This window comes from Sylvia atricapilla, chromosome 15 (assembly GCF_009819655.1).
Source record: "Sylvia atricapilla isolate bSylAtr1 chromosome 15, bSylAtr1.pri, whole genome shotgun sequence".
Lineage (NCBI taxonomy): Eukaryota > Metazoa > Chordata > Aves > Passeriformes > Sylviidae > Sylvia > Sylvia atricapilla.
In genome coordinates this window covers 8,345,640-8,361,366 of record NC_089154.1, presented here as the reverse complement: position 1 = coordinate 8,361,366, position 15,727 = coordinate 8,345,640, and the positions used below count along the sequence as shown (strand labels likewise).

Below are 15,727 nucleotides of genomic sequence, written 5' to 3'. Positions count from 1 at the left end.
CACGCGGGGACAGAGGGTCCCCAGGGGCTGAGGGTGTGCCTCTGTGGGTCGTGCTGCAACCCAGGAAGGAGCACAAGGATATGTTAAGTGAAGCTGTAGCAAGTTCAGCTGGAGCTGGTCCAGGTGTTTGCTTGGCATCATCCAGCTATGTCTGCAAAGAGCTGATGCTCCCAAGCCCTTGGGATGAGGGCACCCTCTCCCTGATTGGGTTCACGGGGAGCTAGTGAGGGTCCAGGGTGTTTGGTGGGATGGAGGAGGGTGCCCCATGCTCAGCCCAGCTGCATTTCTCCTTTCGCCCAGTTCCAGAGCAATGCTGCCCTCTTTGAGGCCGTGGAGCTGCAGGACCTTGACAGGGTGCAGGAGATGCTGAAGCACTACAGCCCTGAGGAGCTGGACCTCAACACCCCCAACAGCGAGGGGCTCCTGCCCCTGGACATCGCCATCATGACCAACAACGCTCCCATCGCCAGGGCCCTGCTGCAGGCCGGAGCAAAGGAGAGCCCACACTGTGAGTTGGGACGGGGAGCTGTGCTGTGCCCATCACCTGGCTCTCCAGCGGGATGCAGTGGGGCAGGTGATCACTGGGCTCTGAGAGACTGCAGGCTGCAGCAGGGCTCGAGGGGAACTGTGCACTCGGATGAACACCAGGACACAGAGGGAAGGGATGGGGTCTCGGGGTGGGGAATCACAGCCAGCAGAGGCAGAGCTTGCTTTAACCACCTTCTCCTCCCTTTCCTCCTGGACCCCCTGGGCCTGCCCACCCTCCCACAGTTGTGAGCCTGGAGAGCCGCTCGCTGCACCTCTCCACGCTGGTGCGGGAAGCGGAGCAGCGTGTCAACGAGCTGATGGCACAGGTGGTGAACGAGGCGCCCAACGCCGACTGCTCCGAGAAGGAGAAGCAGCTCAAGGCCTGGGAGTGGCGGTTCCGGCTGTACAAGCGCATGAAGGCAGGGTTTGAGCATGCCCGTGAGTGACCGCAGCAGGGCTGGGGCTGGGGGGCTGTCCCTGCTCCGGGGGAAGGAGCGGGGCTGTGTGTGGCACCAGCACCTATCAGAGGATCCCTGCAGCCTGTGGCCAGGACTTGTAGTATGGGTGCATGGAGGGGAGAACGTGTTCCATCAGGGAATGTGTCCCTGGGGCCCGGGAGAGGCCTGAGAGGGACGTGGGGAGGTTCAGAGTGACCATCCTCACTGTAGCAGTCCCTGCGCTCTCTGTCCCCAGGAGTGCCAGATGCCCCCAGCAGCGTCCACCTCTCTGTGGCCAGCAGCTCCTCATTGCAGGTGACCTTCTGGGAGCCCCTGAGCGTCAACTCAGCCGTTGTCACCAAGTACAAAGGTAAGGACCAGGATCCCTGCAGCAGGGCAGGGTCACACAGACACAGCAGGTGCCTTGCACCCCTTGCACCCCACGTCAACACAACAGCCATGGGCAGTGCTGCCAAGCCCCAGTCAGGCCACTTTTATGCTGGAGAACAGAAGTCAGGGCTGTTGGACAGCCTGGCCACCACCCAAATCCTCTGAGCTGGACTAAACATCATCCTACACCAAGGCAAAACTTGGGGTGTCACTTGTTGGCTGCCCCCTCATCCTGCACACTGGGAAGACTTTGTTGTCCTGCACCCCTTACTCACTTAAACCAGATATTTTTGGCTTCTGGAAGAATTTCTTCCATCCCCCACTTCTGAGCCACCAATTAAAGGTGCTGACCCCATCCTGTGTGGCTTGGTGAGGACAGCAGCTCCCCATGACCTTCCCCCCACTAAGAATCGCCTTTTCCCCTGCCTTCACTCCTCTGCCTCCATCTCCTGTGCTGTCTGCAGTCCCCCTGCAGCTGCTGTCTGTGACATGCTGCCCCAGCCCTGGTGGCCTGTCCCCACGCCAGGGCCTCATGGCACCTTGGGGTCTCTCCTTGCAGTGGAGTGGAGCTGCTCCCCCACCTTCTCGCCGCTGCTGGGAGAGGCTGTGATCGACAAGCTGAAGGACCTGCACTTCACCATCCAGGGGCTGGTGTCGGTGAGTGCTGGAGGTGCCCATAGCAGGCAGGGCTCGGCAGGGAGAGCTCACAGCTGGGAAAAGCCACAGGTCACAATGCAGCCTGCAGGGAGGGGATCAGGCACTGGCACAGGCTGACCAGGGCAGTGGTGGAGTCGTCATCCCTCAAAATGTTCAAAAGATGTGTATTTGGTACTTGGGGATGTGGTTTAGTGGTGGCCTTGACAGTGGTTGGATTCAGTGATTTTAGACGCCTTTTCCAACCTTGATGATTGTTTGTTTCTATGATCATTCTGAGCAGGAACAATAGGATTGTGCCACGCTGCGTGCCATGGGCACAGCCTGGGCAGAGCCAAGGGTGCAGGGCTGGGAGAGGCATCTGTCTGCCCCCACACGGCTGCAGCCACTGACAGGGGCACCTCCCTACCAGGGTGCCTGGGGACTCGGCAGTGACAGGCAGAATGGGCCCATTCACATAACGCCTGATTTATCCTCCATCCCCATTCCCGCTCCTGTCTCCACCCAGGCTCCTCCTGGGCAATAAATCAGTGGCTCATTCCTCTGCCACCTGCACAGTCCAACCCCTCACCCCCGCCTCGATGTCACCGAGAGGGGGGACCAGCCCCATCTCCATCTGAGGGATCCCAGCAAGGTCATGGCTGGTGGGACTGTGGCTCCCTGCTGTTTTATCTCCCTGAGAACCACAAGAGCCATGCCTGGGCCAGCACCGCGGACATGGGGACTGCGGTGGGGTGGAGCTCAGGACGGGAACAAGGACAGATGCTGGGATAAATGGGGTCACCCTTACCAGGAGCAGGGAGGCAAGGAGCACTGGTTCTGGGAGCAGAAAGCCCCTGGTGAGGTGAGAGGGGCTGAGGCGCAGCAGCAGTGCTGAGCCCGGGAGCGCTGTCAGGCTGGGAGCTGCCCTCGGTGAGCAGGAGGGGCTCAGGCAGAGCCTGAAGCAGCATCGCTGCAACAAACTGCTCCAAGCCCATCAATCACACTCTCAGAGCTGCTTCACAGGCTCCTATCACCTTCATGAGTGCCTGGAGGCCTGGCAACATCTGACAGCTTGGCTGGGCTGTTATCACTGTGCTACAAGCCCTTGCCAGCGCTGGGCCAGCTCCCTGTCTCCAGGGGCTGGATCCTTACATGCCCCAGGGGATCACCAACACCCCAATGCACAGAAGCACTTAGTCTTTCAGCCTGGAGCACCTCTGGCAAGAGGCATTTGCAATGTCCATTTCTTCCTCTGCATGCCCTAAACCCACCCAGCAGGGCCACAGGGATTCTCTAGTGTCTCATAACAAGGACTTTGTACAGGAGGGGAGGTAAGAGCCGGTGACTCATGGTGCTCCTCGTGGTGTACTGGAGCAGTGGGCTGGGGGGAACCCTCCTTGCCTCACCTGCCAAGCCAGGTGTGCTGAGTGTGCTGCTCTCCCTGCAGGGCACGGCGTACCACATCCGCGTGTCTGCCTACAACATGAAGGGCTGGGGTCCCCCGCAAGCCTCCACGCCCCCCTTCGCCATCCCTTCCAGTGAGTACCCCTGGAACACTCCCACGGGAGCCAGCCCAGGGTGAGGGGGGGTCAGGGCAGCTTCCTGTGCCATTCAGGGGTCTCTCTCACTGCTGGGGTGTGAGCCAGCTGACCCAGGCGCAGAGGCAAAATTTGGAGTCTCAGGGAGGCTGTGCCTGGGGGTCTGGGATGCTGCCTCCAACCAACAGGTGCTTTGCCAAATAGTGATTTTTCAGCCTCGAATTATCCTTGCCTCCTGGGAAAGAATGAGCCATTTCAGACCACCTGGATCAGGTCATCCCATGGAGGAGGAAGCTGGAAGGTGGCTGAGCTAGGACTCAGAATGGTCCTGGGTGGCAGTGGCCTCTCACTCTGTGCCACCACATGGGCTCTCCCATCCAGCCCAGACCCAAAGACCTGCATTCCCTGGCATGGAGCTGGGATGGGGGTCATGAGCCCCAACAGAGACCAGCTCTGGGCTCTCAGCACTCTCCTCCCCATGCTGACTCCAGGAAAAGTGTGAGGATACAAGCCACTGGATGTCACACAAGACACCCCGGGGTGCTGGGTGGAGAAGGGCCAGGAGGACTGAGCTGGAAGGAGGAGCCCAAAGGGTAAAGTTCTGCACTGAGGGGACTCCAAAATGGCCTCTGCCACTTGTCACCAGTCCCAAAACAGGTGCCTGTGTGGTGTCCCATGGGATCGGTGCTGTGAATGAGTAAGGAGCAGCCCCATGGGAGGCTGAGCTTGTCCCAAGGATCAGGCCATGGAAGCACATCCTGTACCACCAGCAGGGCTGCTGCTCCCGGGAGCAGTGAGGGCACTGAGAACAGGTGGATGTGAACATGGGTCAGAGATGTGCAGCACCATGCACGGCTCTGACTGCACATCCACAGAGTACTGAAATCACCAAAAATCCATTTGCATCTCTAGGAATGCACATAGTAAGGGCACAGCAGTCCACTACCCGGGCTTTATCTTGTCCCTGTCATGTTTGCACCCACTTTAAAGCCCATTTGCCACCTCACACAGGTCACACTCCCTGTGACCAAGATCCGGGTGGCATCAATTGAGTGTGGCTGAAGTGAATCAGACAGGAGTGGGCTTTATTTATTTTACTGCCAGTAATATTTCTCCCTTCAGTAGAGATCCCTCCCTGGCCCAGCAGAATATAGTCAGGCACCTCCCTGGGTGTTTTTAAAGCTACTAAAAATAGCGGCAAGTTCTAGCCAAAGTTAACAGAGCTGAACTTTCCATGGAAAACAGCAGCAGGCAGGACACAGGGGGTGTTTAAAGCAATTAATATACAGTTGAGGGAGAAGAGCCGGCAGGTCCCCAGCCCTGCTCATGGTCCTGCTGCCGTCCCACAGCGGGTGGAGCTGGCGGGAGTTTATTTGTGTTTGTCGAGGTAAGCTCAGCTCCCAGCACTCATCTGGAGTAACTGGGGAAGACCTGGAGGAAGAGACTGGAAAGAATTTTATTTTTTAGGGCCAGTGAAGTGCAGCAGCAACAGACAGAACCTTGTTTCCTTCCCTCTCGTGTGTCCCTGCCACGCTGTGGGAAGGCTGGGGGTGGTCACAGGCTGCTGTGCAGGGCTGGATGTTCCTGGGAAGAGTGGCACAAAACCAGCGATCTCCCAGCACCCACAGCTGCTGCCATGCTGTGGCATGATGGGGACACCCAGATGATGTGGGAGGAGGGGATAGGAGCCCCTTTTCCCCCAGGGCAGGGGGTGCGGGGGGTGATGCTGGTCTGTCCCCACAGACTGGCGGGAGTACGACGGCCGGGCACCACGGCGGAGGGGACAGGCTGAAGCTCTGGACCATCTGCTGGGCCAGGTGAAGACTGTCCACCAGCACTGCATTTGCCACGGTGAGCCCACAGCACAGTGCTCCAGAGAAGCTGGGGGGGTGAGTGGTGCAGCTGAGTGCGCCAGGGCTGTGGTGTGATCCACAGAGCTGGGGTGCTGCAAGAATCCGTCTATGCCATGGATGAGCAGAGTAGGGAGACAGCTCAGGCAGTGGAGACCTCAGCAGAGCCTTCCCAATGGGTTGGCATCAGCTCTTCATCTCCTACTGCATCATCTTCTGCTCTCTGCTCCACAGAGCCCTGCAAGAACCAGCCCCAGAGCAGAAAGCATTCGGTCTCCAAGAGCCTCAAGCACCTCTTCCACCCAGGCAGCAAGTTTCTCAAGACACTGAAGCGGTGAGAGGCTGGTGCACGGGGTTGGTGAGAGTCTCTGTCCCAGCAGGGCTTCAGAGCTGCCCATCCTGACACCTGTGCCTGCACATTGCGGGCTAGGGGTACTCAGAGCAGGGTCTGCACTGGGAGTGAGCTGGTGATGTCAGGGGAGATGAGTCCCATGGCCCAGAGATCAAAGGTGCCTCCGTTTGGACTGGCCAAGCTGTGCTGGTGCCCAGATCCCTGCACCACTGAGTGTCACCTGCACCCCACCTTGTCCAGACCCAGAGTGTTCCCTGCACAGTCTGGCCCATCTCTGCCTCACTTGCTGCAGCATCATGGGCCATGGTATCTGCTCAGGTTCCTATTCCCATACCAGCCACAAGCCTCTTCTGCCATGGGCTGTTGGAGACAAGTGGAGACCTGGGGGAGGGCATCTCCTCTTCCCTCAGGAAAGAGACCCTTTGGGAGATGGAGCTGGCAGCTGGGGGTGGCACTGAAGTCTGTCCTCCCTCCCATGCAGGGGCCTCTACCTGACAGCCATCTTCTACAAGGATGACAACATCCTGGTGACCCATGAAGACCAGATCCCTGTGGTGGAGATTGATGACACCTATTCGTGCCTGCTCATGCAGGATTTCCTCTGGCTCACCAAGGTACATGGCCAAGGGGACTCTGTGCTTGGGCAGAGGTCCAGGAGTGCCAGGGTCACCCAGGCAAGCATCAGGCAATGCCACTGCCCCTCCAGCCTGGACATTGGGGCTTGGGAGTTCAGGTAGCCCATGGACTTCCAGCTTGCTAGGGCTCAGCACGGACCAGGAAACTTCCAGGGAGTGGCATTTCATCCCAACCCCTGCAAGTCCAAAGATGGATGACAGACCAGTACCACATTGGGCAGCCTGTGTGCCAGGGTGACTGGGCACTGCCTCTCCACAGGGATGCCAGTGGCTGTTGAACTGCTTCCCCTCAGCATCCTGCCTTGGCACCTCTGCCTCTGCTGTAGGATGCACAGGGAGCTGCTGCCAGCTCCTCCAATATCAGCAGACCTAGGGAAAGGGCATGCAGGCAGCTCAAGGCCAAAATAATTTGCTATGTGGTCCCTATGTACTGATGGAGAGTCCTTTCTTCTCCCTCCCCACCTTGGCCAGCTTGTATTCAAAGTTAAGGTTTCAGTCCTAGATGAAGATGGGTGTCTGAGTGGACATGGCTCAGGGCTGTCCTTGGGTACAGACTCTGGAGGCATCTCAGTGCCTGTGGCACAGGGATTTATTTGCACTCCTGGTGAGAGGTGCTGCATGCCCCAGCACATTCCTAACTCAACTCAGAGAGTCAAACGATTTCCCCAAAAGCCCCTGGTGTGACCTAGTTGCAGCAGTGGTGACACTCCTTGGTGTGTGCAGGTGTCATGTATGTGGGATGAGATCCTGTGGCTGCGGCAATGTGTCACTGTGTCCCAGTCCTCCTGCTCCTGCATCCTGCAGACACGCTTCAAGATGCTGCTGGCCATCTCACAGATGCAGGTGAGGGTCAGCCTGGTTGGGGAACAAACACTTTAAGTGGGACACTGGGGTTTGAGCTCCCTTGGGAGCAGCATGTGCACATATCACAGTTGGGATAAACCCAGGATCTGCTGGCCATGACTGTGTGTCCCTGCCAGGACTCTGGCCATGAGACTGTGAGGTGCTAAGTGTCATGGCAGTCTCATGAAAAGGGGCTGGGGACCATCAGGGTGCTTTTCTGGGCAGACTGGTTTCCAGCAGGCAGCTACAGGCACATCCCAGCTGCCCAGACCCAACGTGCCTCCAGGATGTCCCCTGACCCTCTCCTTTCTCCTGCCTTCCCACCCTGTCCACAGGGACTGCTAGGCATCCAGGACCTGGGGCAGGTCTTCTTTGAGCCCATCAAAGACAAACAAGGCAACATCCTCATCGTCACCCTGAAGGAGGTGAAGACCAACCAGACCTTTGAGAGTGTCCGCTGGGTCCCCATCTGCAAGCTGCAGACCAGCCGCAAGTCCGTGTCCTCCCCGGAGGAGCCCACTGCTCTGGACACACTGCTCATCTCCCTCCAGGTGTGTCTCGGGGCAGGGATTGCAGTGGGCTCCCCTGGGAAACACCCGTGCTGCCTGCTCTCCTTGGCCTGGAAAGGTCACAGCAGAGCCCAGCCAGCCTCCAAAATTCCTGTTGTTTCAAGGGGAGGCATCAAGGTGGTGCCAGATTCACCCTGGCAGCACCGGGTTGTCTTCCTGTGCCTCTCCCTTCTCCAGCTGGGCTGGCTGTGCTATGGCATCAGCACGAACCCCTCTGTGAGGACTGGCTCAGTCCAGCAGTGCCTTCGTTCCTAGGACAAGCTGGCTTATCACCAGCGGAGCAGCCATGCCCTCTCTGCAGGCCTCTACCTGGGCTACCTGAAGCTGTGCAGTGCCGTGGATCAGATCCGAGTGCTGGTGCCAGAGCAGCTCCCCAACATCCTGTGCCACGTCAAGATTCGCTCCAACCCCAACATCTCCAGGTGGGATTTGTAGGGCAGCTCAGCCAGGGCAGCCAGGCTGCTCTGTCCCACCCAGGGCTAACAGCATCCATCACCTCCTGCTTCAGCAGCAGCAAAATATTCCCACTTATCCCTGTCATGCAGCACTCTCAGGCACAGGGTGGGATTGCTAGGGCGTCCTGTGTGGGGTCAGGGCTGAACTCGACAATCCTTGTGGATCCCATCAAGCTCAGCATATTCTGTGATTCTGATTCAGCCTACAGCAATCCAAGTTCTCTCTCTACCTCCACCTCTCTGACATGGTTGGGATGCTGCACTGTCTGGGAGAGGAACTGCCAGGAAAACACAGCTCTCAGAGAAATTGTGTCCAAGTCCATCCAAACTTCTCCCTCCTTCACCTGTCTGTCTCTGGCCTTCTGCAGGGAGGAGTGGGAGTGGCTGCAGAAGATGGCCAGCGTGGAGGAGCCTGTTCCCACAGAGCCAGAGGCTGACAGGTCCCAGAACCCCTTGTTTCAGGAGCTCCAGGTGGCCATCAAGGAACTGATGACCCTGGTGAACATCCCATTGCAAGAGGTAGAGGCAGGAGCCAAAATCTAGGGGCAGAGGGAGGGGACGGGGCTGTGAGCACGGTGCTGGTGGTTGCAGCAGGTGGGGTACTGCATGTCTGGCCTCCTTCTGGCCTGGAGCACCCAGATTTTAGTGCTGTGCAAACAGAAGGTGAGTGGTGAGTCTGCCTGCCCAGGGACAGTGTCCACAGGAGCTGTTTGTCCTTCCCACATTGTACCCTCAAAGCAAAACAGCAAATCTGGGTTTGTTACTGCTGCCAGTGGTTTGATCCTGGGCAGCACGAGACCAGCCCAACTCTGCCCCCTCCAAAGCAGTCTGGTCCCTGGCCAATGCTGGTCTGGAGCTGCAGCCCCTGGGGCCAGACTGCATGGGGAGAGTTCTTCCACCATGCCAAGTATCTGCTGGAAAGCAACCCATCAGTCCTAATGACAGGCATGTGCTTCTGGGAGGGCACCTCCCTGAGCCATTGCTGGTGGCACATTTTTGACACCCTGCCATGGTGACTTAGACCAGAAGTTTTGAGACATTTAAGAAAAACTAAAGAAGAAGTGATGAGATTATGCAGATTTTGCCAGAAGCAAGAAGCCTCTGGTTATGTGCTGAAGCTGCAGTGTCCTGTGCCTGCAGGTGGTCCCTGAGAACTACTCTGTGCACCGGGACTGGGCAGAGGCCCCACCAGGTGATGTGTGCAGCTGTGACCTACACTGTGTCCTTGCAGGCCAAAGACTTCCGTCTGTACAGCCAAGAGGTGCTGGACTTTGGGGATCAGGTCTCCTTCCTGCTGCTGCTGCCTCCATCAGATGATGTCTGCACTGCTCCAGGCCAGAACAACCCCTACACCCCTCGCTCTGGCTTCCTCACACTGCCGCTGCAGATCTTTGAGCTGGGTGAGGAGAGGGAATGCCAAAACCCAACCCTGCTGGTCCCCCTGTCCTCTGAGGTCTCCTGGGAGCTGGGCTGTGCAGTGGATGGCTAGAGTTCCCTCACACCCTGGGGAGGAGGGCTGGAGGGCTGTACTGAGGGCTGTCCAGGTGGACTAATGGACAGTGTTGTCCCCTCATCTTGGGTGTAGGGCATCCATAGCATGGGACCTCAGGTTTTTCACACCCCCTCTCGTTTCCTCTCCCAGTCCACTTCTTCACCTACGACAGGGAGTTCATCACGCAGTACTGCCAGGTGTCTGCCCTGCTGGAGCTGGAGTCACTCCTCTCCCAGCAGAGCCTCAGGGAGGCTTTCTCTGATGCTGAACTCTCCACTGCCAAGCAGAAGCACCAGCAGGTTCAGGACTACATCCAGGTATGGGGTGGGTGCCAGGCTCAACAGTGCCCCTGGCCTGCCAGGACTCAGGCAGCAGCATCTGCACCAGGGCTGGTCCCTGGTCCTGGTGGCCCTGGGGTATTTCTCTGATGTGGCTGATGAGCGGCTGGTCTTTCATAGATTCATGGAATGGTTCGGGTTGGAACAGACATTAAAACTCATCCAGTTCCACCTTCCATTATCCCAGGTTGCTCTAAGCCATGTCCAGCCTGGCCTTGGACACTTCCAGAGATCCAGGGGCAGCCACAGCTTCTCTGGGCACCCTGTGCCAGGGCCTCCCCACCCTCCCAGGGAACAATTCCTTCCCAATATCCCATCTAACTCTGCCCTCTGGCAGTGGGAAGCCATGCCCCCTTGTCCTGTCACTCCATCCCCTTGCCCTGTCTATCGAGGCCCTTGTCCCATCCCTCCAGGCCATTGTCCCAAGTCCCTTTTCATCTCTTGGAGCCCTGTTAGGCACTGGGAAGGGGCTCTCAGGTCTCCCTGGAGGCTTCTCTTCTCCAGGCTGCAGTTGTTTTATTGAGCAACTTACCGCAGTGATCACATTAAAAACCACAAGGAGAGACCCAAAAACTTCAGCAGTGCACATACCTCCTTGCTAGAAAAGGGCCTGCAAGTGCATTTGGGGATGGGCTTGCAAAAGAGCATCCCACAGTACCCCTGTCCCCAGCACCCCTGCTGAACCAGCAGCTGTGTGCTCCTCGTATCTTGAGAGCACTTTCTTTGCATTTTGCAGCTCAGGGATTCCCCCAAAGCTCTGGGAGAGGTGTGTGTACAGACCCTTTGTTTTGCCGTGGGTCTTTCTTTTGTGGGACTTGCTGTTGTTTGCTGTGTGAAAGGCCTCCCCCATTTCCTCTGTTGGCAGCAAATGGAGGAGATCTGGCGAGAGATGCGCTGGATCATGGATGTCCTGCAGCACGCCCGCTACAAGCAGCCCTCCTGTGGGGTATCTCTCAGTGGCTTCCTCAGTGAGGCTGGGGGGCCAGTGAAGGAGAAAACCCAATCCTCTTCATCCCACCTTGACTACCTTCCATCCCCAGTGCCCTCGCCAGAGACCAGCCGCAAGCTCAACTCTGGTAAGGACCTGGCTGTGCCAAGCTCCTGCCTGGTGGGCTCAGGGGCTGCCCGTGCTCAGGGGTCAGTGAGTCAGGGGTGGCTGCACCCGAGGAGCTGGCAGGGCTGGAGTTGGGAGCCGGGCAGGGTGGGTAGTCTCAGCCAGGGCAGGACCCACTCTGCTGTGCCGTGGCAGCTCAGGTGTGCCACAAAGGGGTAAACCTCAGAGGCTCCCTTGGATTCCACCTCAGCAGGGGCTGTCCACAATCATGCTGAGCCCCTCTCTGCTCCTCTCGCCCCTGGCAGACTCACACGGGCTGTCGGATGAAGAAGGCTCCTCGGAGGTGTTCCTGGCCACTGACAGTGACTACGACTCCAGCCGGGCGCAGAGCCCGAAGGAGCTGGACTTGCTGTACTCCTCCTCAGGGCCCGAGTGCTGCGGCCGGCGGGTGGCCCGCACCCTGCGGGACAGTGCCCCCGACGTCCTGCAGAGCCACGAGCTCAAGACCCCGCCGCCAGTGCCGCCACCGGCGGAGGAGCCGCGGCCACCGCCCAAGCTCTACGACAGTGACTTTGTCCTGCCCAGCCGGCAGATCGAGCTGCTGCGCATCACGGAGAAGCGACAGGCGTACTGCGTTCGGACCAGCAGCCTGGACTTCCCCAAGCCGCACTGCCCCGGCCCGAGGAAGTCGTGCCCCGGCTCCGTGGACAGCTCCCCGGCAGAGAGCAGGACCGCGGGCCCCTGCGGCCAGCTCAGGCTGGGGACTGGCTCGGCACCCAGCCCCGAGTGCGGCCGGGGCAGGCAGGGCTCAGAGCCCGTCTGCTGGACACGCGACGATGAGTGGACTCAGAACTTGCCAGAGCAGCAGCCAGAGCAGCCCGGGGGCTTGGCCGACCAAGGGAAGAAGCCGGGCTCTGTCACCTTGAGGGTCTGCCCTCAGTACGAAACGGGACTCTCCAAAGAGACCAGTGTCAAGGTACCAAAGCCTGTAAGAGGTGGCGGAGCAGTTCTGCCGTGCCCCGCGGGACAGGGCTGGCAGGATGGGGACAGCAGGGCTCATGTGCCCCTTACCTGGCACTGCCCTCCCCATCCTACACCGCCCCAGGGGTGAGGTCCCCTGGAGACCTGCAGCATTCCTGCGCTGACTCCCTCTGTCCCTGCAGTAGTGATGAGGCTCCTAGTAGGATAACGTGTCTCTGCAGGAGAGATGGCTACAGCTGCAGAAGGAGTGAGCCAGGGCCACATGTAGTGAACTTTGGGGACAAGGTAGTGGGGCTGAAGTTCAGCTCTTGGTCTGTGGTTCAGCAGGTGACAGTAGGTTGGTCCCACCCAGTGTGGGCAGGCAGAGAAAAGGACACATTGCCATGTCTTTGTCACATTCTTGCCACATCCTGGTGTTCAAACACATCATCCTTCTGGGCCAAAATTCAGCCGTCACCCCTGCCCTGGCCGTGCTCCTCCTACAGCCTCCCCTCCCCAGGTGCATGGTCTCTGCTCCAGCCTTCCCCATTAGGGAAGAGAGAGCAAGAGCCTTTAGTCTCCTGTCTGTGGCAACTCCAGCGGCAGAACTCGCTCCAGTTCCAGCTGGGGCAGCAGGCAGAGCTCCTTCCATGCTCCTTCAGACTGCTGGAGCAGCTGTGTGACCTGACTCCTCTCCATGAGGGCTTTGCTGCCAAGAGCTGACCCCCCTAGCTCTGATCACTCACACATGTTCCAGGTAGGATCACCCATAGAGGACATCCCCCAGGACGCACATCTGGGGCAGGTACCCTCTGGCTTTGTGACCTCCTTTGGTCCCAGCCATAGAGATCCTTCCCCTGTTGAAATTTCCCTTCTGAGATATTTCTGGTGCCCAGGACTGAGGATGATGGAGCAGAAAATCATTAAATCATGGACTGGTTTGTGTTGAAAGCAACCCTAAAGGAACGGCAGAGGAAGAACAGAGCCAACAGGCTGATTGGTTTATTGCTGGGGAGGTTTGATAGCCAGTGTCTCTGCACCCAGCCAGGACATCCTAGCAGAGACAACTCTGCCTCGCTGGATTATTTTCCATTTGAGGAATGCCCATAGATTTCTGTGGAACTGAAGCGCAGCCCTCGGGTTCTTGGCAGGCTGCCCATGTGGCTTTTGAAGTTGCAAAGCTCTGGACACGCCTGCTTGAAAGCGTTTTACGATGTTCTCCTCGAAGAAAGGCGAGTTCAAAGGCACGGCTCCTCGGCTGGTGTAAATCAGCTGACCCCTGCCACGGCTGTTTGGGGCTGGCAGTGCTCACGTGGGCTCAGGGCTGGGACCACCCTGCTGGGGCAGCGCTCCCGGAGCTCCACAAGCCCTCACAGATGTGCCAAAGGAAATGTTGCCTTGCCTGGGCAAGGATGGATGTCCTGCCTTTGGGCCTTTGCAGCCAAGCTGCAGTTCCTGGAGTTAGCAGCTGGGATGAGCTCATTTTTGTGACAGGACTTGGGATCACAGGGCTGTCCCCAGGGAAGCAGAGGGCAAGGGTAGCTGTTGGTGGGAGAGCCCCGAGCTTGTGCACGGGATGAGATTTAGTGCAAGTCTCTGAAGAGGTTTCAGCTGTAGTTTGGCAGAGTGGTCCAGCTGTCTGAGGGTCTGGACCCTGCTCACAAGAGAGACTTCACACAGATCCCTCCATGGTACCAAGGAGCAGGACAGGGACAGTCCCTCTCCAGCTACAGGTGATGAGAAGGTGGGGCAGTCACAGCAGAGCTGTAGGTGAGACATGCAAGGGTTGAGTGGCAAGGGCTTGGCGAGAGGTGTGGAGGCAGGAGAGCAGTCCATGAGTTTAGGTATGTCAGGGCACCCCTTGGGCGTTTCCTGGGCATGGTGTGCCCACAGCTCTATATCAGGTTTCTGCCACCTGCTCACGGGCACCACTGGGGCAGCTGTGGTTTCCTCCACCCTCACCATTCCTCCATGCCGTGTGTGCTGCCTCCGGCCCCTGCTCCTCCTCATTCCTCCCCCGTACCATCCATCTCTCCCACCTCTTTCTCTCCACAGCTGCACATCACCAGCCAGACGCCTGCCAGGGAGGTGGTGAAGCTGGTGGTGCTGGAGATGAACGGCCTCTCCCGGGACGTGCTGGGCAGCTCGGCCGCCGTCTGCTACGGCGAGGAGCAGCTGGAGCACTTCGGACTGGTGTTCGCTGCTGACCAGAGCGAGCGGTGGCTCCCTGACGACTTCTTGCCTCTGTCCCTCCACACCAGCCAGCCCGAGGGACGGTTCTACGTTCGCATCAAGGAGACATCCCCTCTGGTGCTGCAGTACGGCCCGGCGACCACCGTATGAGAGCAGGAGAGCCGGCGGCACGGAGCGGAGACCTCCGCGTCCAGAGAGCAGACAGCTCGTCTCTGATGCTTCCCTCTTCCACAGACACCCTCTCATCAGGCGTCCGCAGGGTGGAATGGGATCGTACTGGGTTGTGTGTTATTTGTTTGTGCTATTTTTTTAATTTTTTTTTTTTTTTAACCAAAGAGACATCGAGACTCAGTTTTTCTGACTGGAGAAGAGGAGGGTGGAGTCCGGAGACTTCAGAGCTCAGGAGGAATCTCTGCAGGAATGGAATTTTTGAAAGTAAACATTTTTAAGGAGAAAGAGGGGGAGAGAGAGAAAGAGAGAGGAAAAACATTACAAGAAGAAGCAGCAATACTTTTTTTTTCCCTTTCTTTTTTTTTTCTGAAAAACCTTGTTTGGGATTCACTGAAGGCAAAGCCACAGACGATTGCTGGGGAGGGCTGTGGTGTCAGTGAGGAGAGGGCAAGAGCCACAAGGACAACCCTGGGAAGGGTGTTTTCCTATCTGCCCTCCTTTCACTGCACCTGGAGAAATGATTCTTGCACACAGTTCTTGAAACAAAATTATGTTAGTATTTTTATCCTGAAAAAAAGTCAATAATGATTGTGCCAGAGCCACTGGAAATAGGTAAAGGTGAAGAGCCTTTGACTTGTGTCCAAGACTAAAGGAACCCATGCAGCCAGCCCCCTGCAATCGCAGACGTGTCAATACCACACTAGAGTTTTGCTATAGGGCATCTCCTGCAACCCCCTGGGCTTCCCTGTCCCCTGGGTGCTGTTTTGTTCTGGTGATTGTGCTTCTCTAGTCCGTCCTACAGCATGACATTTTGTTAGCCGCTAGGTCTCCTGTTAACAAGGTTCCTTTTCTGATCTCCTGTGGTCCATAGTAAAGACAACTGCTGCTGACTGCATGTCACTTGTCCTTCTTGTAGCTTGGTGCGTAGCATCCCATCATCCATGTCCCAAACCAGCCCTGATTCCAAGGAGGAATCCCATGAGTGGTTTAGTGGGACGCTTTCCACACTGTGCAATGCTACATTAGCGCACAAATCACGTGTGTGGGAGCAAACTACAAGTCAAGAATGGTCTTCTGGGATTCGTTGCTCTGTAAGGCAGCAGGATAAGCTTGGGCGTGCCGAGGCATCGCCTCCATGGGGTGGTGAAACCCCAGAGCTGTAGGGCTGGGTGCCTAGGGCTGGTCCTGCAGCCTCCACTAAGGGAAGAACACCAAGAAAGGCCCAGGGATGGCAGCGAGAGCTCACAGCTGTGTCACAGCTGGCACAAACACTGTGAGCAAGGTGC

General features: G+C 57.8%; 1 protein-coding gene across 3 annotated transcripts in view; it reads left to right on the top strand.

Moving 5' to 3' along the window:
- LOC136368061 (ankyrin repeat and fibronectin type-III domain-containing protein 1-like) overlaps positions 1–15,331 on the top strand; it is a 154,115-nt gene extending 138,784 nt beyond the window's left edge. For all 3 annotated transcript variants that reach the window (XM_066330019.1, XM_066330018.1, XM_066330017.1), the window contains 17 exons: positions 301–508; positions 772–966; positions 1,222–1,335; positions 1,915–2,012; positions 3,439–3,529; positions 5,273–5,380; positions 5,614–5,713; positions 6,213–6,345; positions 7,090–7,209; positions 7,545–7,760; positions 8,034–8,200; positions 8,602–8,752; positions 9,465–9,633; positions 9,876–10,042; positions 10,929–11,139; positions 11,423–12,093; positions 14,133–15,331. In XM_066330019.1, the coding sequence (XP_066186116.1) occupies positions 301–508; positions 772–966; positions 1,222–1,335; positions 1,915–2,012; positions 3,439–3,529; positions 5,273–5,380; positions 5,614–5,713; positions 6,213–6,345; positions 7,090–7,209; positions 7,545–7,760; positions 8,034–8,200; positions 8,602–8,752; positions 9,465–9,633; positions 9,876–10,042; positions 10,929–11,139; positions 11,423–12,093; positions 14,133–14,420 (3,207 nt within the window). In that variant the 3' untranslated portion in view covers positions 14,421–15,331. The remainder of the gene's footprint in view (positions 1–300; positions 509–771; positions 967–1,221; positions 1,336–1,914; positions 2,013–3,438; positions 3,530–5,272; positions 5,381–5,613; positions 5,714–6,212; positions 6,346–7,089; positions 7,210–7,544; positions 7,761–8,033; positions 8,201–8,601; positions 8,753–9,464; positions 9,634–9,875; positions 10,043–10,928; positions 11,140–11,422; positions 12,094–14,132) is intronic.
- The last annotated feature ends 396 nt before the right edge of the window (positions 15,332–15,727 follow it).